Genomic DNA, 24,881 nt, shown 5'->3' with positions numbered 1-24,881 from the left:
GTAAATCAGTGAGTTAGCAGGGAGGAGCATTTACTTTTTCACATAGAGCCAGGTAGGTTTGGATGATGTTTTCCCTTAATAAATGAGATCATCATTTTAAAACTGCATTTATATTAACTATCTATCAACTTTGTCTAATATTACAATTAGTTTGATGCTATGAAATTTGTAAGTGTGACAAATATGCAATAAAATAAGAAATCAGGATTTTTCATAGCAGTGTAAAGATCTCCAGGCAAGTCTTCTGTGATGATGTGCTTTGTAAAAATGTTTTTGTCTTTTCTCTTTGTTTCATTAGATTTTTGTTCCATCTGAGGTCCAAACCGACAACATTTTCTTAAAAAAAGAAAATGAGTGGTTGAATTTTTGGAGAAATGTAGGTCATAATTTCTCATGGAAGTGGTGGTGGGTCCTAAAACTAGACCAGTTGAGAAGCCCTGGTCCAGTGCATCTAAATGTGTTACCTGATTTGCATGTAGTAAACTGAAAATCCCCAAATTTGCTTTATAGTCTAAATATAACATTTCAATTATTTCTTCAAATTCTTAAGACATGGGGAAGTAATCAAGGTCAAGTTGAGTCGTTTATCTCTGGTTGTCAGACAAGTCTCTGGTACTCTAAGTTATGACTCAAGTCTTCTGCCTCTGGCGTTTTGACCTCAGACCAATCTATTGATTCATTTATGTCAGTCATGTCTGAACAGTTTTAAAAACAACCAAAAAGGATGAGCACACAATCAGTTCACTTTTTCAGTGCAGAAAGTTGCCACCCAGCAATAAATGAAGATGAGGATGTTTCATTACTTTCATTACTCTTTTATAGTAATTTAATTTAAAAAGGCTCTATAAATGAGATGGTTATGACTGACTGAATTTAAAACACTGAAAATGTAATGATGTACCTGGTTGGTCAGGTGTGCAGTGAGGTTGTTAGAGCTGGGGTCATAGAGGTCACAGGTCAGCCTCACATATCCATGACGAAAGAAGACCATGTACGGTGCAGTGCAGGCGATCAGAAGGTAAGAGCGTACATCAAACTTTTTCCCCTTCAGCAGCAGCGGCTTCTGGATATAACTGAGAGAAAATGCAGACATGATGAATGTGTCAAAGTATACATTTTTGAATAAATTGTTGTGTATTTTCACCCACTGTTGGATGATGCGAGCTTGAGGCTGGTGGTGGTACATCCTCCTGCTGGCCTGGCTGTCCTCTGCATGCTGCAGCTTCAGTCTGAAGGCATAAACCTCCTCAGGGCTCTTCAGCAGAAAGATCCCTCTGCCCTGGTTCAGACCCGTAGGCTTACAAATCCACATTTGATTCTCTTTGAAGCTCAAACCTGCCATGAGTTAAGGCTATTAAATTAAACAAAATTATCATTAAACTTGGAACAATTAAAGTACTCTTTAGTCTTACTCTGTTTTCTGTTTGTTTGGTTTCTTTTAAATGGAAACCTTTCCTTAATTTCTGATACTTTCTTGCTCTATGTTATTTCTTAAACATCTTCCAGTTGACAGTATTTTTTGTTCAGTTTTTCTGTTACTTTCTGAGTTTTAGAAGAGGACATACTTCATTAATCCCTCAGGGGAAGTTAATGTTTTCACTCTGTTAGGCTACACATAAACCGCTGGCATTGCACAGAACCCTATGGACATGCATTAATGGAGAGATGTCTGAGCCAGGCTGCTGCACTCAGAAGTGCCTTGAGGAGTTGGGGGTCGGTGCCTTCCCAAACCGCAGTGCCTCTACACCTCCACAGCTACCAGCCCAAATTCCAGACTAAAACTCAATCCATTTCCAACTTTCATCCTTTCTTCCTTGATTTCGAGGTTCCTCTTGCCTCTCAAAACAGAGTCACAAGAAATGGAACTACCCTTCAAGCTTCAGATGCAAAACTGACAATCATGATATTGTATTGTTGTTTTAAGTTTTAAATCTTTTCAACAGGACATCATTTGCACACTTGTTCTGACGTTAGCCATCACAAATGATTTGCTCAGTTTGAAGGGTCATGTACCACTAGTACGTAAGTTTAACCCTCCATTCCAACAAGAATCAAGACACTCCACCACACTCTGCATGTAAATATGCAAAACATAGATGTAGTGCTTAACGGTCCCGCCAGGGGTCTGCCGGGACCGAGCCTTGGTCTACTGGGACTTGAATGGATGGCCCCTCACAGTCCCAAAAGACTGATCTACTGCAGTACAATTTTAAGGCGAGGGATGGGAACAGGCTGCAGTGGGTCATGTGCTCTGCAGGGCAGAGAGGGTGATTAGCGGCAATCTTCCCTCTCTTCATGACCTGTACACCTCCAGGACCCTGAGGCGTGCAGGTAAAATTGCATCTGGCCCCTCTCACACCAAACATTGACTTTTTGAGGCCCTCCCTTCTGGCAAGAGGCTGCTTTAAATTAGGAATTCTCAATAAAATCTGTGGAGATTACTTCTAATTTTAAGGAGATTTTGAGTGAAAATATTTGGGGGGTAATTTGATTTGAAATGTGGGTGAATTTTCTCAAAATTTCTCAGGAATTTGAACGGAATTTAGGGCGACTTTTTTTTGGGAATATTTAAGCTTCAAGGTAGAGTTTCACTGAAACATTTAAGACATATTTTAAGAAATTCTGTGGTACCTTTTATAGGATTTTTTTTAAGTAAAAGAATTTTCAAAGACATTTTCTTAAACTTCTTCAAGATTTTAGGAATTTGAGTGGATTTTATGAGGGAATATTTCAAAGAAATTCAAAATTTTAAGTAGATTTTTTTTTTCGAGCTTGGCTTTATAAAGTCGTTGTGGTCCATCATCAAAATGACTCCGCTGTTCTCTTGCTGATAGACACTATCTCCTACTGACTGAAGACCCCAACAGCTGACCAACTGGCCGACACACGGACAAAACATTTGTTCAAAGCATGTTCACTGTTGTATTTTCTGCAGAATCAGGACCTGTGAGAAATTTGTGGATATAATTTTTGGTTGAAAAAAAAAGATAACCTTAAGACCTTATGACTAAAAAACAACACACTTTGTTTTTGTTATTCTCCTTTTATGATAATGTGATCTGTGTTTTTCCCTTGTCTTCTTTTGACAGATCCAATCATCATCCTGTGATCTAATCCAGCTGTCTGTCCTTTTGTTTACTTAATGATAACGTTTGTCATAACCTGTGCACCACTTATCATCCTGTAGAGTGTCTTTTTCTCTAAAGACAACAAAAGAGTGAGGAGGAAATCTTCTACAGTCCTTAAATAAAGGACATTTTTCCAGTTTTGTATTCAATATTCTTATATCTCATATCATTGCTACAGCTCTATATTCAGATCCTATTGAGAGTTTCTCCTCCTGTTTGCGTCTCAGCCCTGCCCTCTGCTGACTCATCTCTATGGCAACAGCATGTTCCCCCAGTGATTGTATCAGGGCCTTATGGGAGGTGAAGTGCATTATTTTCCAGCGTCCTTAACCTGTTTGATTAAACAACCGCCATGGCAACTGTTGTCTCCACTCTGTGGAGCTCAAATTATTCTTCCTCTTTACATCATTGAACGTCTGACAGCTTCAGTCTGATTGATTCATCTGGAACCAAACACAGATCCAGTCTGACCAGTGTTACGCTGTTGTGTTAAAAGTTAATGTAGGTGAAAAGTTAAGGCATGTTACCCTCCTGCTGGGCAAAGAATGCGTCTCTCTCCTCCTTTACATCCATGCGGAAGGTCGTAGGAATGAACTCCTCCATTTTTAGCCTCCTGTACAACAAAATGATCTAGATGAGCTAAAATTAGTGTTTGACACTGCCTGTTCTAAAATAGGATTAAAAGTGTCACATAGTAAAATGAAACAACAGCATGATTAAAAAAAAAAACATTTCAAGCTCATACAAATGATTAAAATAAAAAAATCAGAAAATCAAAAAATTGAACAGAAAATCTGACTTTAAATCTAATACATTTCAAGACTTTTTCAAGACCATGTTTATATATTTGTAGACCTCATTGCATCTTTTATTTACATCAGTGACATAGTTATGTGCATGTTCTGTGCAGAATGTGTGATAAAAATGCAGACAGTATTTGTTGTTGAAGTATGCAAATAAAGCTTTCTTTGAGATGCTAACATTAACAGATCCTGTGCAAGTATTACACTAGGTAATGCTCTCTGCAAACCTGCTTCTTTATTTCCAAAATCCTTTGAAATGTTAATAATTATAGGCCCAAACCACAGCTCCATCAGCTTCTCCTCCAACCACTCCATAGAAAACTTGTATTTACAAACCATTTACATAAACACATTACTTGATGACAGAGTTAACTTGCTAGCTAGGGTCACACCGGAGTTTTAAGGATGCCCTGCTAGGACAAAGGGCCAGAACATAAACAAGCATGCAGACTGACAACACATCTGATCTCACTCGTGCTTAAAACTTAAATAAAAAAACAAAAGCAGAAAAAACAGCCTACAACCTCTTTTGACAAATACAAAATTGAAAACAGCTACAAAATCTAAAACCTTATGGTCATGCATGGAAGATTTTCTAATCCTTCATAAAAGGTTTAATTTTTGCTTGATGGATTATTAAACTTTCAATTGTTTTTAAGACTCTGCAGAAACCCTGAAAAATTTTCAAGAATAAACATCTTCATGGGACCTGAGACTAAGCAACAACAGATTTTTGATCCATTTTTATGCTTAAAAATCATTTATTTTCTTTCCTTCGTTTAAGATGTAAAGAGGGGGAAAGGTTTGTGTGAAAATGGTTCCTCAGAAATCTTAACTTCTGGCAGAAAATCTTTTCAAGTTAAATCGTCACATTCAGAAGAAAACATTAATTTTTTCAGTCTCTAAACTAAAGCCAGTAGAGGCCAAAGTGAGTATAATTAAAAAAGCATGATATTTTTTCACCTGTCTTAACTGTTTCCACCTTTTATTCACCATTCTTTTAGAACGTCATGTTTGTATTTAACATTTAAAGCCATCATTCTTTATATTTTGTCATTCTATCTTTAAATTAGATGTTTACTTTTCCATTTCGAGTTTTCAAAGAACTTCCAAGAAGTAACCCACAAACTAATTACCATTTAAATATTTCACAAAGGGTTTAACTTGTTATTTCAACAGATTTTTTTCCGCTACAGCTTTGGTTTCCAACCTTTATTCCTTTCATTTCTTTATCTGTTTTCTGTCTGCTTTCACTAAGAGAAACCTTTTCATCTGAGAAATAAGAAGTAGAGAAGACAGAAGATGCTTTGTCATCTATTTCACCTCAGGCCTCTTCCGTGGTTGACTTTGCTGCTGACTCGCTCGTATTCCCTCAGACTGCTGAGGAGGCCGATCTTTGTGGTGAGCACCTTGTTGTTGGGAATCTGGTACATCAGCTGTTCACCTGGGAAAGACGTGACAGGGTTTTTTCTAAGTTTTTCTTTGTAAATGGAATATTCTATAATAAACATTTATTCTAATAATATTGTTATTCTATATTTAAAAAATGCAAATTCTGGTTAAATTTGTATGACAAACATCTTCTTTTCTCCACTATATCTTTAAATTTCCCCAACCTGGGGTAATAATTTACATTCATTTTACAGAATAGTGTAAAATACAATGTTTGTGTTGATTAGGTGAATAATATACTGTTTTCTGAACCTTCTCTGAAGTTCTTGTAGTTGGCTGGAGATTTTGTCTCACACCACTTGAGTCTGAAATCTTCCCTGTGCTTGTTGTAAACTCTCTTCCATCCTCTTCTCTCACAGTAACTGCTCACTCTGAGGGAAAAGTCCCAGAGGAAATCAATCACACTTCTGCTTTAATGACAAACATCAAGAGGTCAGAAGCCACAGGTAAAACCAGGTTAATGATGTTTTTCCAAACTTAAAACAAAAAAAACCCCAAAAAAACCTTCCTGTGTTCCTTTTGACATTTTATTTTCTCAAATAAAACTTTACATACTAGTATTTAAAATGTCATACACCTTTTAGAATGTGATCACATTTTTGGAAATAATAATCAGTTAGTAAACAGTTTTTATTTGGATAGCATTACCTCATGACAAATGTTATCTGAAGACGGTTTAGCAAGGGTGCAGATCTTGACCTTATTTTTTGTTGTAGTGTTATAAAGACCCAACAAAAATCCACCATGAGCTCAGCACTAAGCAACATTTACCATCATTACAGTGGTGAAGAAAAATCTAGCCATAAGTAACAATGGATATAAAATTCCTTCTTCCTCCTTATGTATATATCTACACTGCATCTCAAATCTAAGCAAATATTTGTGTAATTTTTAATTAAAGGTGTCTTACTGAGCCTATTCTAAGTCCCAGTTATTGGACAAGATGAACCGTCTAGTATAATATGAATGTATATGATAAATAAATATCATATATTAGTTGTGTAATGTTTGTCAGATGGCCCTGTTTTTAAGAATTGGGATTAATAGCTTTAATAATTAAGCACATATTAAAATCACATGGTATAGGTTAAATTATTTTACATTTCAAATGTAAACTTCTAAATCTACATTTACAGTGGGAAGCTACATTAATGTTTAAATTTTTAGAGATAAGACAGAGCCTCAAAGTGCTTTGAACAGCACATAACTGTAATACATTCAGAAATGTGAAGGAGTGCATGTACAAAATGACTCACCGAGGTCCAGTTATGTCTAGTCAATAACCCATTTCAGGTCAATAATCAGGTTAAGGGATTTACTGATCAAACTGGTCTTTGTTATGCTTTTACTTTGTGATTGATAGTACTTCTGTTCAGATATTTATTAATCTATCGATAGACACTTAAGTTAAATTTGCTTGCTGAGTTTGCTCATATTTTTGATATCTGTTGTTAGAGCAATTTTTACTTGATGTTTTGAAATGAGATGTGCTATCTAAATGAGTCCATCCATTTCGTTTCAAAACTCAACAAGTACAACTTGTTCCACTGGCAGATATTGTCACTTATTTCAAGCTATTCAGATCTTATTTTCTGTCTTGTATATGAGTGAGATGTTGACTAATAGACAGGTGAGTGTGGCTTCAAATAAGCCTTGTTATATTTTTATTTTTTACTAGAAATGAGAGAAAATGCATACTCAGATTTGAATTTTTTATGTGTACTACTCACATTTCAGCTCCATTTGTTCCCCCAAAAAAGAAGAAAGGCCCAGACCCTCTGGGCTCCTCTACCCGGCGCTCCCAGCCCCTGTCTGGGTGAGAAAGGGTGGAAGAGTCCCTTGAGAAAGACTGTGGGTGGTTTTGTTCGATCTTGCTCGCACCTGCACCTTTGAACAAAAAAATACATACAAACTCCTGTTTGCACACTGTAACTCATGGTGGTTGTACTTTTACATGTTTTATTATTATACAACATAAATACTAGAATAAAAACGGGCACTTCTTCTACATCAGCCACACACCTGACCCTCCATGCTGGAGTTCTTGGCTGACAGTCATGTGGGAAAACCTCAGTATCTCCTCCCTTTGGCTCTGCTCTAATTCACCCTCTGATATCACTTCCTGTATGCTGTTATGGTCATGTGATGAAAGCGGCTCTTCTCTTGGTTGCTCCTGCCTCAGGCTACAGAGAGGCTGGGTTTGCCCACAGGGAACCTCCACTTCCTCTTTCTCCATCTCTTCCTCTTGCTGCCTCTTCGCTTTTGTGTCCTCCAGGCTTTAACTGCAGGGCTGCTCTGAGCACTCAGCCGACATGACCCTGTGACGGCACAAACTGTTGGTGAGGGCAAGAAAAATTCAGACACAGGTGAACCTTTTAGGTGCACAGACAGAAATGAGGAGTTTCCACTTCATTTTAAAGAAGGCTAACAACTGTTTGGGACTGCTATCTATTTTTAGAGATTTCAAATTAGCTAAGCAATCATTAAGGCTTAACTGATGGTGGTGTTAGTCAGCGAGGCTACTGCTCTTCCTAAGCTCTCAACAGCTACATGGTAAATGCTAGTTAACATGTTAAAGGCATCAGTTGTCCACATCATTTCATTGGAATAGCATTTCCCTGCTACCACAGTGATCAGTGATGGTAAATAAACACACCAGTGCTCCTTTGAATGTCTCATTTAACTGTTTTTCTCTCATTCCTGAACGTGACTTTAAAGGTCACAAATTATGAAAAATACACCATTCAGGCTTTTCTAACAAAAATATGTGCCCCTGGCCCCAATCCCCCCAAGAATCAGAAAAATCCACCTGCCCGACCCTTCTCTTTCTCAGAAAATGTGTGCTAAAACAAGCCGCTCTCAGATTTTCCCCTCATGACGTCATGTGGGGAGTTAGCGCCACTCTTCGACAAGGCTGAGTGTTAACGCTGAAATTCTATAAAATGAATTTTGGGACGGTTATCTGTTGTCAGTAAGTAAAATAGATGCTATACAACAGCTACTCCACACTGGAGGCAGCCATTGCAAACGGCTTCAAGTAAAACTAAACCCTGCCTGTAGCTGTAGCCTCATTCTCCTCAAATGATGCTGCTGGTCTAAACAGTGCTCGTTCAGCCAAACATTGAAGATTGGGGCTTTTCAAGATGGATTTGCCTGATTACGAAGATGGAGTCTGGCAAGCCCATCTGCTTTGCAAGGTTAAGTATAACTTTGCTGAAAGAGGTGAACAGTGTAAAATGGTTTAAAAAAAAATAAATAAAATATATATATATATATATATATATCTTAATTAAATAAATAAATAAATGTATATGAACATAATACTACAAGATATCACCATGATGCAATGTGAAGTACATAAAAAATAATTTAAATATATTAAAAAGCATCATGAGAGAATTATGAATAAGTGAACATCAGAAACTAATGTCAATAAATACAGAGAGTGCTACTGAGGCACAGTGGAATAAATATGGAACAAATAAACAGGACCTTAGCAAAAAATAATTTCAAGAATGTGATCAATGCTATGATGAATAACTATTTTCTATCCAAATTGTGTCACTAGATTTTCCATTAGACTCGGCACAGCAGCCCAGCGCAGCAGGGGATTTGCTTTTCCACCACAACCGAGCTACCCGTTTGATGTCTAGATCTGATGCCGCAGTGTTTTGAACCCTCCTTGATCTCTCTACTCTGTCTGATCTGAATGACTTAACATCGTTTTAAAGCAAAAATCAAACTGCAGACCGACAGCGCTTGCAAGCTGCACTTTTTACATTCTCTCTCTCCCCTGTCTCTCTCTCTCCGCGATCAGTAAACAAACAATAATTTGCGCTTATCACCAAAAGGAGAGGATTTTCCTGCATATAAGTTAAAGAACAGTCTCCTTATTACTGATTTGTGGGTTTCTAAAGAACAGAAAATGAAGACAATCACATTTTTGGATTGGGTAGTACAAGCATCTCCTGCATTTTATTTTTTTAAAGTCTAGAATTCATTTGTCTATAAGAAGGGGAAAGGGTCAAACTTTTCTTATAGGTAGATGCAGAAGTTAGAGTGAGAAGCCGTGCACAACTATTGGACCGTAGCATGCACAAAAATCTCAAGTTTTGGTTTTGTGTCATAAATATTTAAGTCATACAGTGAATGCTGACACCGCTGTAACAGTTATGGACAACTAGAGCAGAGGAAGGGAAAAAATGTTTCTCCCCTGCTTCCCCGTGGGGTGAAAAGTTATCATGGAGGGGTATAAGTAGCAGAGGGGGTGAATCCCTCCTAGCAAATCGGACCCCGCAAAATGCTCTGACGTCATGCTTGAATGTGGGGCTGGCCTGCTTTGAGCAGGGCCATTTGAGCTTGGCACGGCCAAACTGGTGACGAAAATGCAAATCAGCACTTGATAGGTTTTGTGTAATGAGCCTTTCAGCCTTTAGGGGCTGCTAACATCTCCAAAGGGATCTAGATTTATTAAATCCCTGTCTTTTACCAGTTCACATCAAATGTCGATGAAGTTGGCAAACAAGTGAACACTAAAAATCTTAAAACGAGCTCTCTGACTGATATGTAAGGTGCTGCATATACATGATTCTATTAAATTATATAGATAGAAGTGAGGGGTTTTACCTTTAATTCCATTCACACATGGACAGTCAGACTCCTCCTACTCAGCCAGCTCTTCCTCTGTGAAGTGTGTCTGTAGTCCATCTGCAAGACCCAGACAAACAGCAAACCTACAAACTGAGACAAAAACAATAAACAGAGGAGGAATCACATGTTTTATCAGCAGTTTAACCCTCTGAAATGAGACAAAGCCTGCCACACTGAGAGAAAACAGCCTCACAATGACCAGTGTAAACATCAGTGGTTACTAGGTAATGGGACCCTTGGCAACAGTTGCCCTTTGTAGATTGTATCTTACACCAACAGAAGCTCAAGACAACTTAACTGCTCAAGATTATGTATCCCACACCCTACCCACCTCTAAGTTTAGCCTCATTCAATATTAATAGCAGATAAGCTTCTGTTGTGTGAACCCTATGGTAACTTAAGAGCAGAGTGTCAATCACAATGGATTTACAGGTGTAACAGGTTATTATTTCCTCACACAAAAGGTTAAATTATATTCTTGGGTGCTGGAACATAAAAGATTATGTTTAGGGGAGAAAATGAACATTTGTTTTTCTGCAAAAACTGACATTAATACCACCTCCAAACTCTTAAATACACCTTAAAGATAGCCCAGGTATATAAATCAAGTATATTATGTCACTACACCATTGATCTAAATCATTCCTTTAATCATTAAATTGATAGCAGACATAATCATTAATCATACTGTCTACAGCCAAATCCAGCCGCAGGTATGCAGTTAAGCAACATAGCATTTGTCTGCTCTCTTGGCAAATCCACTTATCACCTTTGTGTCTCCATGATTCTACTCAGGAGGAAACACCCAGGCCCAGCCACAGTTGGCAATTATGCATAATCTCGTCTCTTCCTCCCCACAGTCTGGTAATTGACAGGGGTGGGTACCTCTTATACCCAGAATCCATGCAACCATATAATTACACATGCAGTAGGCATGGTGACACATAGACCTAACGCTAACGCTATTAAAAGTATGCATTCACACCGAGCAGAGTAGATTGTTTAGAAAGTTATACCAGACGAGAGCTGAACCAGGTCAACGGTATTACAAGGAACAGACAATAAAAGCAAATATTTATACTGCTGAGGTTTTAAATAGAAGATTCATGGATATAAGAAGAGGCAGACAGTAACAGCCACACAAGCGTGATTGTTAAGCTAAAAAATGAATCCATTAAGCTGTCCTTCATTGACATAAAGACAGAGAGAGTCCAAGCTTTGAGAAAGAGTTTGTTCAATTAAGTGTAAAACAAAATTTCTTCTTTGGTTTCATATATCCATTGCATAGATGTATCAGCTGGAAAACTTCCCATAAAAAAGCACATGAGAAGGGTAGGACTTTTCTTAAAATTCTCTGTAGGCGATTGGACAAACATCCTGTCTGTCACGTTCATGATGGGCCAATCAGAATGAGACAACAAAATGAAGTTGTGCACATGTGAATTTTTGTTACATATGCTGGTCTATCAACATGATGTTGATAAAACGTATCCCACAATCATGATGGCCTCCATGAGTTAGATGCACCCATAAATTAGCCATTGGATCCATCTAGACACTAGAACCGTTAGCAGCCACCCTCAGTCTGTAAGTACCCATATCTGATAGAAAAAGAACACTTTAAATGGCTGAAATTGAAGTTGAAATAAAAGCAAGACAATAAAGGCTATACAGCAAAATTCAACACAGTTTTCTTTAACTGTTTTACATTGAAATTTAACAGTCATAATCAAAATAATTTACATAAATCTGCATTACTTGCCTAAAGCAATAAAATTTAGGCTCTTTGAAAATAGTTGGTTTTCAGATATCTCACTAGATTCTGCCTTTGTGTAACTCTATAGCAAGGGTCATCAACTAGCTCTTCCCTGCCACCACAGTGATCAGTGATGGTAAATAAACACACCAGTGCTTCTTTGAATGTCTCATTTAACTGTGTTTCTCTCATTCCTGAACATGACTTTAAAGGTCATAAATTATGTAAAATACACTTTTTCAGGCTTTTCTAACAACAATATGTTCCCCCTAGCCTGTCCACAATCCCCCCAAGAATAAGAAAAATCCATTCCGCCTGACTCCCCTCTTTCTCCACTTTTGAGAAAATGTGTGCTAAGAGGAAGCAAAAGAAGGAGCACCCTCCAAACAATTAGTGATGGGTCATGCGCAAAAGCTACGGCTCTAAGAGCCAATGCCTTGAAGTGAATCAGAAGAGCCGGCTCGCATAGAGTGAGAGCCGGCTCCCAGTTTTTTTTCCTTTCGCTGCTTAGCTCTCACAGTGCTCAGCCCCAGTTCTGGATAGAACTTTGTTTTGATTGGCCTGCATGGCGGCCATGCAGCCAATCACATTTGAGGATAAAGAATTATACTATTATGTGAAAACACAGAGGGGGGTGTCGCTACCCGATCCATCCCGGAAACCCGATTTGTACTGCGCATGTGCAAACACACGTCTACATCCGCTCGGGATTAATTCTAACCCTAACCAGTGGAATTTAAATGCTAAACCTAAGAATGGTTTGGCAACAGCACAAATGAACAAAATTAGGCAATTATCAGGCTTCTCATAAAAACACTGAATGTAAAAGGGTTTTCAACACACTAACCATTATGTTTTTGCAAAGTTAAGGTAAATATAGGGCTACAAAACATCCTAAATAAAGAGCCGTTCACAAGTTGAAAGAGCCGGCTCTTCTTTGGGAGCCGAGCCAAAAGAGCTGGCTCTCTGAAAAGAGCCGAACTTCCCATCACTACAAACAATAAACTCCTCAAGGTGCATGACAAAAAAAGACTTACTAGAAAAGAAAGTTTCAGCACTTAAGAAAGTGTTGTCTGAAAACGCTGAAGAAGACCACAAGTCGAAACACATCCGTTGTGCCTTGCCTAAATAAAAACTACCTAAAAGGATATTTTTGAGTGCTGATACCTTCTTTTCTAAAATGTGTGCTAAAACAAGCAGTTCTCAGATTTTCCCCTCATGATGTCATATGGGGAGGTAGCACCACCCCCTGGTTCAGCTGGCCCTCCTTGTTCAGAAGAAAGTTCCACCCTCCTTTCCCGATACTGAGAGGAAGATCAGGAGAGCCATTTCCTTCAAGCCACATCCATTTCCTGCGAGGGGCGGAGTCAGATAGCTCATTAACAATTAAAGCCACAGACACAAACAGCTCATTCTGAGCAAGGCTGAAACAGAGGAGTTTTTAGACATGCAAAAATCCAATACTGGAATGTTTTTTCAGCAACAGACTTCACAGGCATATTTTTGGGACCTCTGAGACCAATATAAACGTGTCTTAAAAGGTTAAAATATGTCCTTTTTAAAATTGATGGTAATTTCGAGTCATTAACAGTGAGATCAGTCCCTACTGCCTACACTGCAGCTGGCCCTCAAGGGGGCGATTGAGTTTTTTTGGCTTGAAGTGGAGAGATGACACAGAAAACTGCAGGTTTAATCAGGATTAGACTGATACATTTTTGTTTATCATCATATTAACAAATCATGGCTGACAGGAGGATTTCTGTAAAAACAGATCGAATTTTTAGTCATTCCTGATAAAACTGCTTCAATGTTAATTGTTTTTGGGGTTGGTTTAATAGTTGGGTTGTGATGTGATGTGATATTTTTTCATGTTTTCATTGAACAAAACGTGTAAACATTCACAGTGCAGGGTGGAAAAAGTATGTGAACCCCTAGGCTAATAACTGGTTGACCCTCCTTTGGCAGCAATAACCTCAACCAAACGTTTCCTGTAGTTGCAGATCAGACCTGCACAACGGTCAGGAGGAATTTTGGACCATTCCTCTTAACAAAACTGTTTCAGTTCAGCAATATTATTAGGATATCTGGTGCACATCGCTCTCTTGAGGTCATGCCACAGCATCTCAATCGAGTTGAGGTCAGGACTCTGACTGGGCCACTCCAGAAGGTGTATTTTCTTCTGTTGAAGCCATTCTGTTGTTGATTTACTTCTATGTTTTGGGTCGTTGTCCTGTTGCATCATCCATCCTCACCCATCCTCTGTTGAGCTTTAGTTGGCGGACAGATGGTCTTAAGTTTTCCCGCAAAATGTCTTGATAAAATTGGGAATTCATTTTTCCGTCAATGACAGCAATCCATCCAGGCCCTGAGGCAGCAAAGCAGCCCCAAACCATGAGGGCCCCTCCACCATATTTCACAGTTGGGATGAGGTTTTGATGTTGGTGTGCTGTACCTTTTTTTCTCCACACATAGCGTTGTGTGTTCCTTCCAAACAACTCAATTTTGGTTTCATCTATGGACAGAATATTTTGCCAGTAGTGCTGTGGAACATCCAGGTGCTCTTTTGTAAACTTCAAATGTGCAGCAATGGTTTTTTAGGACAGCAGTGGCTTCCTCCGTGGTGTCCTCCCATGAATGCCATTCTTGTTTAATGTTTTACTTATTGTAGATTTGTCAACACAAATGTTAGCGTGTGCCAGAGACTTCTGTAAGTCTTTAGCTGACACTCTAGTCTTCTTCTTTACCTCACTGAGCATTCTGTGCTGTGTTCTTGCAGCCATCTTTACAGGACAACAACGCCTAGGGAGAGTAGCAACAGTGCTGAACCTTCTCCATTTGTAGACAGTCTGTCTTACCATGGACACATGAACATCAAGGCTTTTAGAGATACTTTTGTAACCCTTTCCAGCTTCATACAAGTTAACAATTTTTGATCGTAGGTCTTCTGAGAGCTCTTTTGTGCCAGGCATGGTTCACATCAGGCAATGCTTCTTGAGAACAGCAAACTCAAAACTGGTGTGTGTTTTTTATAGGGCAGGGCAGCTTTAACCAACACATCCAATCTCATCACACTGATTGGACTCCAGGTTGGCTGACTCCTGGCTCCAATTAGCTCTTGGAGAAGTCATTAGCCTAGGGGTTCACATACTTTTCCACCCTGCACTGTGAATGTTTACATGTTTTGTTCAATTAAAAACATGAAAACATATCATTTTTTGTGCAGTATTAGTTTAAGCAGACTGTGTTTGTCTATTGTTGTGAATTAGATGAAGATTGGAGCACATTTGATGACCAATTTAGGCAGAAATCCAAGAAATCTCAAAGGTTTCACATACTTTTTCTAGCGACTGTAATTGTTTCAGTAACTTGACATAACAATGCTGCTCATTGTTATAATACATTATTTTCTGAAGAAAAAACAATTGTATCAAAATCACAGGAAATCCAACATTGTTACCTTGGGAAAAAAAAGACATAAAGACCCAGGGGGTCTCAGTATTTTCTGGATTTTAAAGCTTTCATTCACATTGGCCAGGATTTAACAGCCATCTTTCAAGTCACAAGTATATTTTTTCTGCTTCTACTATCTTTTCTCTCTACTTTAATAATGAAGCCAAAATTGCTTGAACACTGATGTCCCCGCCTTCTTCTTCTTTCCTCTATCATCTTACCAATAAACAAATACATAGAAATAATGCTAAAAATCATATGACACTAACTTAAAGGTGAGGATTTGATCAAGAATTCAGACACTCCTGAGTCACAAATGTAAGTCCTCTCAAGAGGATATATATGATTTTTAGACATTTTATGACCTTAAATGGTATAAAATATTTTTTGAGAGTTGTTGAAGATCCATGGGAACCCTGCGCTCATTTAAATAAAATGAGTGATTGCGTGTCCTCTTGGAGCTTCTGTACACAAAATGAGGCCAATATAGTTGGAGCAGTTAGACTGAAAAACTTTTTGTGGCCACAGGCCTCAGAGAAACGCTTATGATGAATCTGCTGACAGATATGTACTTTAATGAACTCAATAAACAGTAAGGTAGAAATCTCCCTCCCGGTTCACAAGAAAGATAACTTTAGATATCATCACATCCTTCACACATGACTAAATTTACAAGACGTTATACAATCATTTTACACAACTGGCTGTAAATTTCCTTCTGAGGCGTCTGAGAGCAGAAGTGCAGCAGTAACAGAGACCTGTTTGGCAGGGATGCGAGTTCAGCCACAACACCCCAGTTATTAGAAGCGGGCCTGATACTATACTCCTGTTTAACAGAGCTTTGTGTGGAGCCAGTGTCAGCCACACCTTGATAAAGAGCCGCCATCTGATAGACACACTGTGCAAAGTGCTGCGTAGGTGGACAAAGAGAACAGGCTTGTTTTACAGCCCCGTCGACCTCATGGTTCACCATCTGCCAAGAGGCTGTTTGCATGAGTGTGTGTCCTTGTGTGCACATGAGAGTATGTTTGCATATCAGAATTATGTGTACGCTCTTTATGCCTATGGTTTTGTGTTCTCTATGTCTGATTTTAAAGTTTAAATGTTGAAAGTTTGCTTTTTATCTCTGTCTGTAAGCTTAAAAAGGCTGAACAAAATATGACTCGTTCTACTTTCCATTAACCTCCCTGATCCTCTCTAATTTCTCTTTTCTGTGTCTTAAAAAGTTACAGGTTTTGCAGATTCTGCTCTCCATTCTAGGTACCCACAAGTGCTAATGCTCTTCTCCTAGTTACTCCACCAAAAACAATGAAATAATAGAAAACATCACTTCCTGACAAAGACAGTGGTTCAGACTGTTTTCCCACACAGCATAATGTTTGTTAACCGAGAATCTGAATTAAACGTGACAATCAAACCAATGATGGATATAAATCATTAGCTGAGAGTGAGCCTGTCTGTCTCGGGGCGGTGACACCATAAAATGTGTGCGTGTCTTTGGAGACTCGCCCATTCCCATGTCATCCCAACTGCCTCTTGCACCAGGAAGTGCTCCGCAATTACAGGGATGCAGCCTGAAGCAATGGTGTCCCTGCACAACCCATTATTTGAAGGGATTCTCCTTGTCAAGGTGTTATAGTGGAAGGGATGGAGTTAAGTTACGATGTAAAGAAAGGCCTGCCTCAATAGGGTCTCCCACTATTCATGATTTCCTTATAGAATTACAGCAGAGGGGGCTGATAGAGAAGGGGGTGCACTTTGTTCCCAGGGTCTGCATTCACTCATTCACACTGCTGACAAATGTAGGATGGAGACGTGAAGACATAGCACTTCTTCAATGCTCGGATAAGGACTGGACAAATAAAACCCTATCTGGAAAGATTTGCACTCAGTTTGAGGAAGAAATGTAAAATTTATATACATGCTGAATAATTCTTGCCCCTCGACATTTACATGTTGAATGAGTGTAATATTTATATTTCACAATGACAAGAGCAGCACACTTCTCCTTGCAGGATCTGATTAACATATTGGAAGTTAGGAAACTTAAAAAAAATAGGGTACAAGTACTTGAGTACTGGAGTACTTGCAGTGGCTATCACTAGTAGAGTAATGCTTTGTTACTTGCACACAGCAAACACGCTATTTTAAGCAGCAATATTTTACCTGATTTAGCTTAAAAAGCATGCTATAACTAGCTGGCTTCGTCTAACTGAATAAACCTGGTAAGAAAGAAATGATAATATGTAAGAAAACAATAAAAACCATACACAGAGGTTAATCCTTTCCAGCCATGGTTCTGGCTTTACCAGCACAGTGAGCCAGACTACAGCCTCAACAACTGCTTTAAGACAGCTGCTGTAACTCTCAAGGGACATGTGAGTCAAAAGGCAAAATAAAAACATTACCCATTAGCGTCGGCTAGCACGCACTCTTTATAAAGATACCAGAGCAGAGAAGCTTAGTCTGCCAATAACAAAACTTCTAAATGGAGATATGCTCACTTTAACTTTTGTGAAAGGAGAAGACTTAAGCGAGCAAAAGGCATTGATCAAGTCAAAAAAACCTCCATCACAGCTAATCAACAGCTACAAGAGTGAGACAGATGTGTGAGACATATCATGGTGCAAACAACATGTCTATTATGGCTGGTATGCAGTAGAGCTTACAGAAGGCCAAAAGACTCCATCCCTACCCCAGCTGGTGCATGTTCTCTCTGAGCCGAGGCTGGTCCATCCCATTAACTGTCTTTAGACCTGAGCATTATTTGAACCTCCATAAGTTAGCTGTTTAAGTTTAAACTACAAATCTGAGACAGAAATTTGTTCATAAGAGATCTTTATGAGCACAGTGTAAAAGCATGTACTATAGATGTGGCCTATTTATTATCAGAGCAGTAAGGATGAGGAGCAGACACACAAACATCATTTAGCTCTATACAAGGAAGCTTTTTTGTGATCATCAGTGACAGACGTCTGCTGTCACTTCATTAACTTTATTGACAGACTGAGCTATATCAGAAAAAAAGAAGCACCTGAAGTATTTTTTTTCCCCTCCACTTATGCGTAATTGCATCCAGTGTTCTCTCTCACTTACTCGCCCTCCACCATACTATTTCACTGTGTGCTCACAGAGTGGAGCAGGCTGGCAGCACCACTTTTGAACAGCTTTTCTCCCTCATTAAAGAAAAACAGTAATTTAATCATGGGTGGAAAGCAACTACATTTACTCAAACTACTGTAACTAACTGTCTTTTTGTGTTCTTGTCCTTTTTTTAAAAATCCCTTCTTTTACCTATCTATATTTTGGGGGGAGTATTGTAATTCTCTACAATTTAAAACGCATCAAGTACTGAGTGAAAAAAAAAACACTAAAAGTAAAAAAAGGTAAAAAAAATCATTGTGCTGTCTGACAGAACATCTTGGACTCCCTTGAGTCCGACTTGGTTGGCTCGAGAGGATGAGCAGGACTTCGTACGAGCTTTAAAGTAAGAAGTAAGATTTATTTTTAGTGTTGTATGCCCACAAAACAACACAACCCGTCAGGGTCTTGTTATTGAAGTCATCTAACAGAATAACACACTTCTGCAACGCCTCCTCGCTGCACTCTCATTTGAGGAAAACCAGCAAGGGACAATGCTCCAGCCAATGAGGTGGCTAGTATTCGCAGCCAATCAAGGCTCAGGTCAGAGGGAGAGTTCCTATTGGCCACTGTAGTGGGTGCGCTTGGGCCTCAGCTCAGTGAGAAGTTGATACAATGGCGGAGTTACCGGCAATGTTCAGACTTATGTAGAATTTGTTCATGCCGAGATGAAGTGTTTTCTTGCCTGGGATTCAGCCATTGATTTCTGTGGAAAAGCAGAGCAAAACCCCTCCACGATAGCTTTGCCATCATCAATATTCAATTTAGCAGACATGCACATTCCTGAGGAGGTATGTGAGAAGAGGGGCGGAGCTACGGAAATGAAACAGGAAGAAGAACAGGAAGGGAGGGGGAGTAGAGGTGACTCTACACGGTTCTCATAGAATGTTATATAATCAAGCTTCAAGCCAAGGGCCACATCTAACCATCTTAGGCGGTACATCTAACCTCTAGTCTGAAGTATATACCTTTGAAAATATAGTAGGCAGTGTGCACAGGGTTTTAAACTTACACAGTGTTTATTTTTGTTTAATCATCAATATGTTACAGTTGAAATCAAGTGATCTGTGCCGTCGTCCTATTCATACACTCAGTTTTGCCTGCAGCTAACAGTTACTAAGTGATAACATTTGTGTGGAAAAATCTTGAATTATTAATGTGTCATGCTAATATTATATCTCAGTATCAGGGCAATAATACATTAAAAGCAACAGGCCAGATGTTTCCTGGTAAGGATCGGCATCAATACCTCTGACTGAACACAGCACCTTTCCTTTATACTGTACATTTAAAAATTGAGTTTAACATTCCCTATCTAGAGGAAAGGCAGAAAATTAGAATTGTTGGTTACATTGTTAAAGACTGGCCTGTGTTTCTGCCAGCGCTGTAATTCTTTTTTCTCACTCTTTGTACTCTTGTCAGCTTTATGCTCTTCTTAGTTTTTAAATTTGGTCCATTATTTTTGTTTTAATCTCCTTCCTGATCCTCCCCTGTACTTGCCTGTTTGTTTTCTCTCTCCTCCTGCAGTTGTAACTTGCTACAGCATTATGAAACTTAACTTTGCCTGTTTTAGCACTGGGAAGTTAATCTTCGTTCAGAGGCATTTCTAAGCAAACTAAGACTGTTTCATAATATCTTTAAATAAATCCTAAAAGTAGGTAAAGAATAGAGACTAGGTGTGCTTCCATGCAATTATATAGAGTCAAACATTAATCCATGAAGCTTCTACAGTATATAACCCTTTCATCCTATAGACATGTATGGTGAAGAAATATTGCTAGCCAGGTCCAGCCCAGCCCATGCTGTGATTATTTAAATATAGAGAAGCATGCATGAAATGGTCCACTGCATATGATTTGTACAGATGGAAACCTCCTGGATTAACGTCATTCACTTTGTCGGTTACACCCTCCAGAGCTATGAAAAGGCACAGGAGGAATACCACTTGAGTTGAAGTGGAAAATGACTCATCAATAATAGACTTTGACAAGTACATGACGGAATAGGAAGAGCTGAATGCAGAAGAGATGCTTCAGGTCAGAACTGGGAATGGAGTTTATATCTCTTCTGCCACTGTGTCAGGTTACTGAAAAGGAAACCTGTAAACTTTATAAGAAAATGGTATCTGATGACTATTCTTTACTTTTTTCCCTAATGTAATATTACAGCTGAATCTTTCTGCCATGGCTATCTTTTTAATTTTATCTGCTAAAGACAACATTTTACTCTGTATTTGATAGCTGCTACATTTATCCTCTGATCTTGGTTTAAAAATAACTACATTTTCCAGCTTAAGAGAAAGTGCTAGATGCAGCAGGTGTGAGGCACCCTTCAACAGTCAGAAGGCCACTTCAGAGATTATTCAAATCAGGCAGGTCAATAGCACAAAAGGTCTGAGTATACAAACTACATGGGATTTTGTAGAGAGGAACTTCTGTGTTGAATTATTTTGGCCTCAGGTTATGGAATATCAACACCAGTATAACACTGTGCCCCAACTGATAAGACTCAAAAAGTATTGCAACTCTAGATATAACATGGAAGATTCCACCATATACCCAGATCTCACAGGAATTATCAATTAGCATTCATTATGTCACTGTTTGAATAAAAAGCTCTTATTAAAAAAACTATGTGCTTTAGTTGGCAGGGGTAGAAAGAGAACAAGAATATTGCAATCAGGTAAAAGCAGAAGTAAAATTACTCATCTATAAGTCTAGTTTGAGAAGTAAAATATACATTTTCCTTCGTGTGAAAAAAAGGAGAATATGAATCTGTAACCACGTGGTTTACCTGAAGGCATGTATTTAAAAAAAGTGTAGTTCAACAAGCAAGTTTTGGATGTAATTTGGAGCTAAAGCTCAATCCCATTTTCATTTTTTTCTCCAGTACACCCCTTGATTTCAAGAGCCCTTTTGGCCCTTTAAGCAGAAATACAAAGACTGGATGTGACCACTTCCCCTATAAAGTGAGACGGCCCTTCAAGCCCCTGATATGTCATCAGTAGATGTTTATAGCATAGGCGATTTTAGACCCTTTTTAGAGTCCTGAAGCCTTCCTAAATTTCATCTAGGCACCCCTAAAAAAATTAGCATTGCCTCAGATATTTTAAGTTTTACTGGTATTTTTCTTCTTTCTATCCCAACTATTATACTGAATAAAATTTAGTGTCAAACTTATTTGTTTTGTTAAATGCATGAAAAAGAACTGCATTCAAAATTTAAATGATAAAACAGTAAAACAACACTTACATTTGAATATGTCAGAAAAATAGGCATTTCTATTATGCTGAAAGGCTTTTACAGAATGATTCCCTAATATAATTTTAGCATTATAAAATCCTAATGATGATGAAAACTAGGCTATATGTGACATGCAAATGTATGTGTCTACACATTTTTTCAATGTAAAGTTCACATTAATTGAATTTATTGTGGTCAATTTAATATATAATGTATAGTAAGCTGTATAGGAGGATATTAGACAACTTTTTGTCAGACTGGAAGTTTGGTGGGTGTACACTTAACACTTAGTAAGATGTCTACATGCCACTATGTCTTTAGGAGCTGAGCACGCCTAAACTTCCAATTCTAAAACCTGGTTTACAGCATTAATGTAAATAGAAGTGAAGACAGTACTGGACATTTCTACTACGAGTGCTTCTTCAAAATCAAAATCTAACATAATGCATTTCAACATCATAAAATTGGGATATCAGATTGCTTATAATCAATAAGGCATTTAGGGAAATTTCCCATAGCACTCAGTTTGGAGCGTGTTCCTTGAAAATCTCTGAAGGGTCATGTGGCCTTTGCACTTTAGCCTACCTCTCTATTCCAAAAAGAATCGGTACACCCTACACCTAGATTTCAAGGTGCAAAAAGTAGGGTAAGGGTTTAAGTGGGAGCAGCAAGGGATGTGTTGGGATCTAGCCTTTCTCTCGCTATGTGATTCTGAACCATGTGGTACCCATAAAACAAAGACTGGGCAGTTTTGTGTAGCTGATAGAGAGCTTGGACCTCCTTGTGTTGTAATTTAGTGTTTAGTTTGATGCTATTTGAAGGGACGAAAGTACAGTGCCTGCCCAATTGTATACTTAAGATAAGTAAAAGTACTGATTTTAAAAACTACTCAAAACAGCACAAAGACATCGAAAAGCTACTCTAATCCAGTAATGTGAGTAAATGTAACTAGTTACTTTCCAACCCCGGTTGGTGAGTTTACCTGAGTGTGTCTGAGATGACCTGAGGTGAAACCATTCAGCTGTTGTGGAAATTTACAAGCTGTGATGAAGTGATGACAGCAAACACAGCAGACGGACCTGTTTAAAATTACAGATGAATTACATATTAGAAATAGAAAGCCAGGAGTGCTCATGATTTAAATAGCCTGACTTTGTCTGGGTTCATTATAAGCTCAAATCTTTTTTCAAGTAAAGTAACACAAATCTTACATGCTAAGTTGAAAAAAAACCCCAAAAGGAACAAAATTGGGCTGTCAGAACCATAATCATCAATTTATGAAGTGCTTGAGCTAGCTTAGTTTAAGCTAAATGAAACCATCTACCAGTTTAAGAAGCTAACTTGCATTTTTCAGAGTTTCTTTTGGGAAATTTAATAAAACCTCTCTGTTTAACCCATGTTTGTAAGTTTAACCTTGAAATTCACAGTAAAAGACATTTTAAACGCTCTCTATGATCTAAAAAGGACAGTTGAATACATCAGATAACTTCCCACCTAGCTGTGTTAGCTAACTAGCTAGTTAGCTCCAGCTACAAAAAACAAATTAATGCTACTATGGCAAAGAAATACAGACTATACTGCATTCATCTATGAAAGACAGAATAAACTCTCATACTGTAGGTATACAATATGTTTAAAACATCTTAAAAGCGGCACTAGCAAGAAGGAAACACAACAGGCTAAGGCTAAATTTGTTGTGGCTAAGCTAGCATAGCTTCCAGTCCAAACTAGCACGTCCTTTTCAGTTACAACTTGTGAAATAAATGAAAATTAACTCATTAACCCACCTTTTCATGCCCAGTAATTGTTTCTGGTGACAACCAGCCTAGAAAATTTCCATCTCTCTTTTCTAAGATTCCTAACACAGGTCTGACTGTTGCTCCAGGTCTGACACTCACAGCAGTGCTGTCTTATTTTTCAATAAGCCTACAGGATACATTCAGACAATGTGTGGAGGTTTCTCTTAAAAACACGGAAAGGAAAAGCTATTAAAACAACTTTTAGATATAGTGGGTAGTTTTTGGGGACCTTTATGTTCCCTGCTGCATTATTTAGCTACAGTTATGGCAGGTAAACTAAGGTAGCATTGATGCTAATGTTTGCCAGTCAGCATGTTTTCATTGGTCGATATTACTCACATACAGTCAGTTTCTTCCTGCTTAACTTTGGTGAAAAATTATCAAAATGTATCTTCCTCTTACTCCTTCATACCAAAAGAAAATGTACCTTCTGCTCAATAGCTGTCTTTCACCAATATTGAAATATACAACCCCAATTCAAAGAAGTTGTGTAAAATGTGCATGAAAACTGAACCCATATTTTATTTACAAAAGAACACAAATAACATATCAGATGTTTAAATTGAGACATTTTACCATCTTAAGGAAACATTAGCTAATTTTGAATTTGACGGCAGCAACTACAAAAAGTAGGATTTGGGCAACAAAAAGTCTAAAAAAATATTTGGTAATAATGGAGAACAGCTGGAGGAGCATTTTGCAACTAATTAAGTTAATTGGCAACAGACTAGTGCCAATTGGTATAAAAGTAGCATTTTAGAGACGCAGACTTTCTCAGAAGTAAAGATAGTCCAGTCACTAGTCTGCAAAAAAAACTGTCTTAAAGTTGTGAAACAATTTCAGAAGAATTTCCCTCAACATAAAGCAGAGGCTTTAAATATCCTACTAACTACAGCCCTGGTTCCCAACATGAGGTCCAAGTCAAGGGGGGCGCCAAAGATTTCAGGGGGGTCTTAAGGCTTTGTCAGCTCTGAGGTTGTCAAAATTAGGTTATAAACTTCAATTAATGTAACACACTTTCTGGATAGTTCATAAAAAGGTCTTTTGGTAGTGACAGATAAGTATGGGCCTGGTTTACTGGTATTTTATATCACTGAAAACACTTTAAAATGACACTAATCTTTGACAGCAATGCATCGTTTTTTTCCTGTGTTGGTCATTGAGGGGGCTTACCCTTCATACAATACAAGTAGGGGGTGCTCCATGAAAGAAGGTTGGTATGCACTGATCTGCAGTACATAGTATCACCAGCTGACTGTAGCAACATGGAAAACTGTTCTGTGGTCAGAAGAATCAAAATTTGAAGTTCTTTTTGGAAACCACAGATGCCAAGTCTTGTGAATTAAAGAGGAGAGGGACCATTCAGCTTGTTATCAGCACAGTTCAAAGGCCTGTATCTCTGATAGTATAGAGTTTATGAGATTTGCAAACCATTGTATTCTGTTTTTATCTACATTTTA

General features: G+C 38.3%; 1 protein-coding gene across 4 annotated transcripts in view; it reads right to left on the bottom strand.

The window, feature by feature from the left end:
• ttll10 (tubulin tyrosine ligase-like family, member 10) overlaps window positions 1–24,881 on the bottom strand; it is a 74,864-nt gene that overhangs the window by 10,775 nt on the left and 39,208 nt on the right. For 2 of the 4 annotated variants that reach the window (XM_041799479.1, XM_041799482.1), the window contains exons 2-9: window positions 10,010–10,123; window positions 7,406–7,701; window positions 7,114–7,270; window positions 5,636–5,754; window positions 5,255–5,375; window positions 3,656–3,741; window positions 1,149–1,335; window positions 902–1,073 (exon numbers count right to left, since the gene is read on the bottom strand). In XM_041799479.1, coding sequence (XP_041655413.1) covers window positions 902–1,073; window positions 1,149–1,335; window positions 3,656–3,741; window positions 5,255–5,375; window positions 5,636–5,754; window positions 7,114–7,270; window positions 7,406–7,619 — 1,056 coding nt within the window. In that variant the 5' untranslated portion in view covers window positions 7,620–7,701; window positions 10,010–10,123. Of the gene's footprint in view, window positions 1–901; window positions 1,074–1,148; window positions 1,336–3,655; window positions 3,742–5,254; window positions 5,376–5,635; window positions 5,755–7,113; window positions 7,271–7,405; window positions 7,717–10,009; window positions 10,124–24,881 lie in introns of all 4 variants that reach the window. The other 2 variants (XM_041799480.1, XM_041799481.1) reach the window with 2 other exon arrangements.

The sequence above is a fragment of the Cheilinus undulatus genome, linkage group 11, assembly GCF_018320785.1.
Source record: "Cheilinus undulatus linkage group 11, ASM1832078v1, whole genome shotgun sequence".
NCBI classification, from domain to species: domain Eukaryota; kingdom Metazoa; phylum Chordata; class Actinopteri; order Labriformes; family Labridae; genus Cheilinus; species Cheilinus undulatus.
This window is presented reverse-complemented; position numbering and strand designations above follow the sequence as displayed.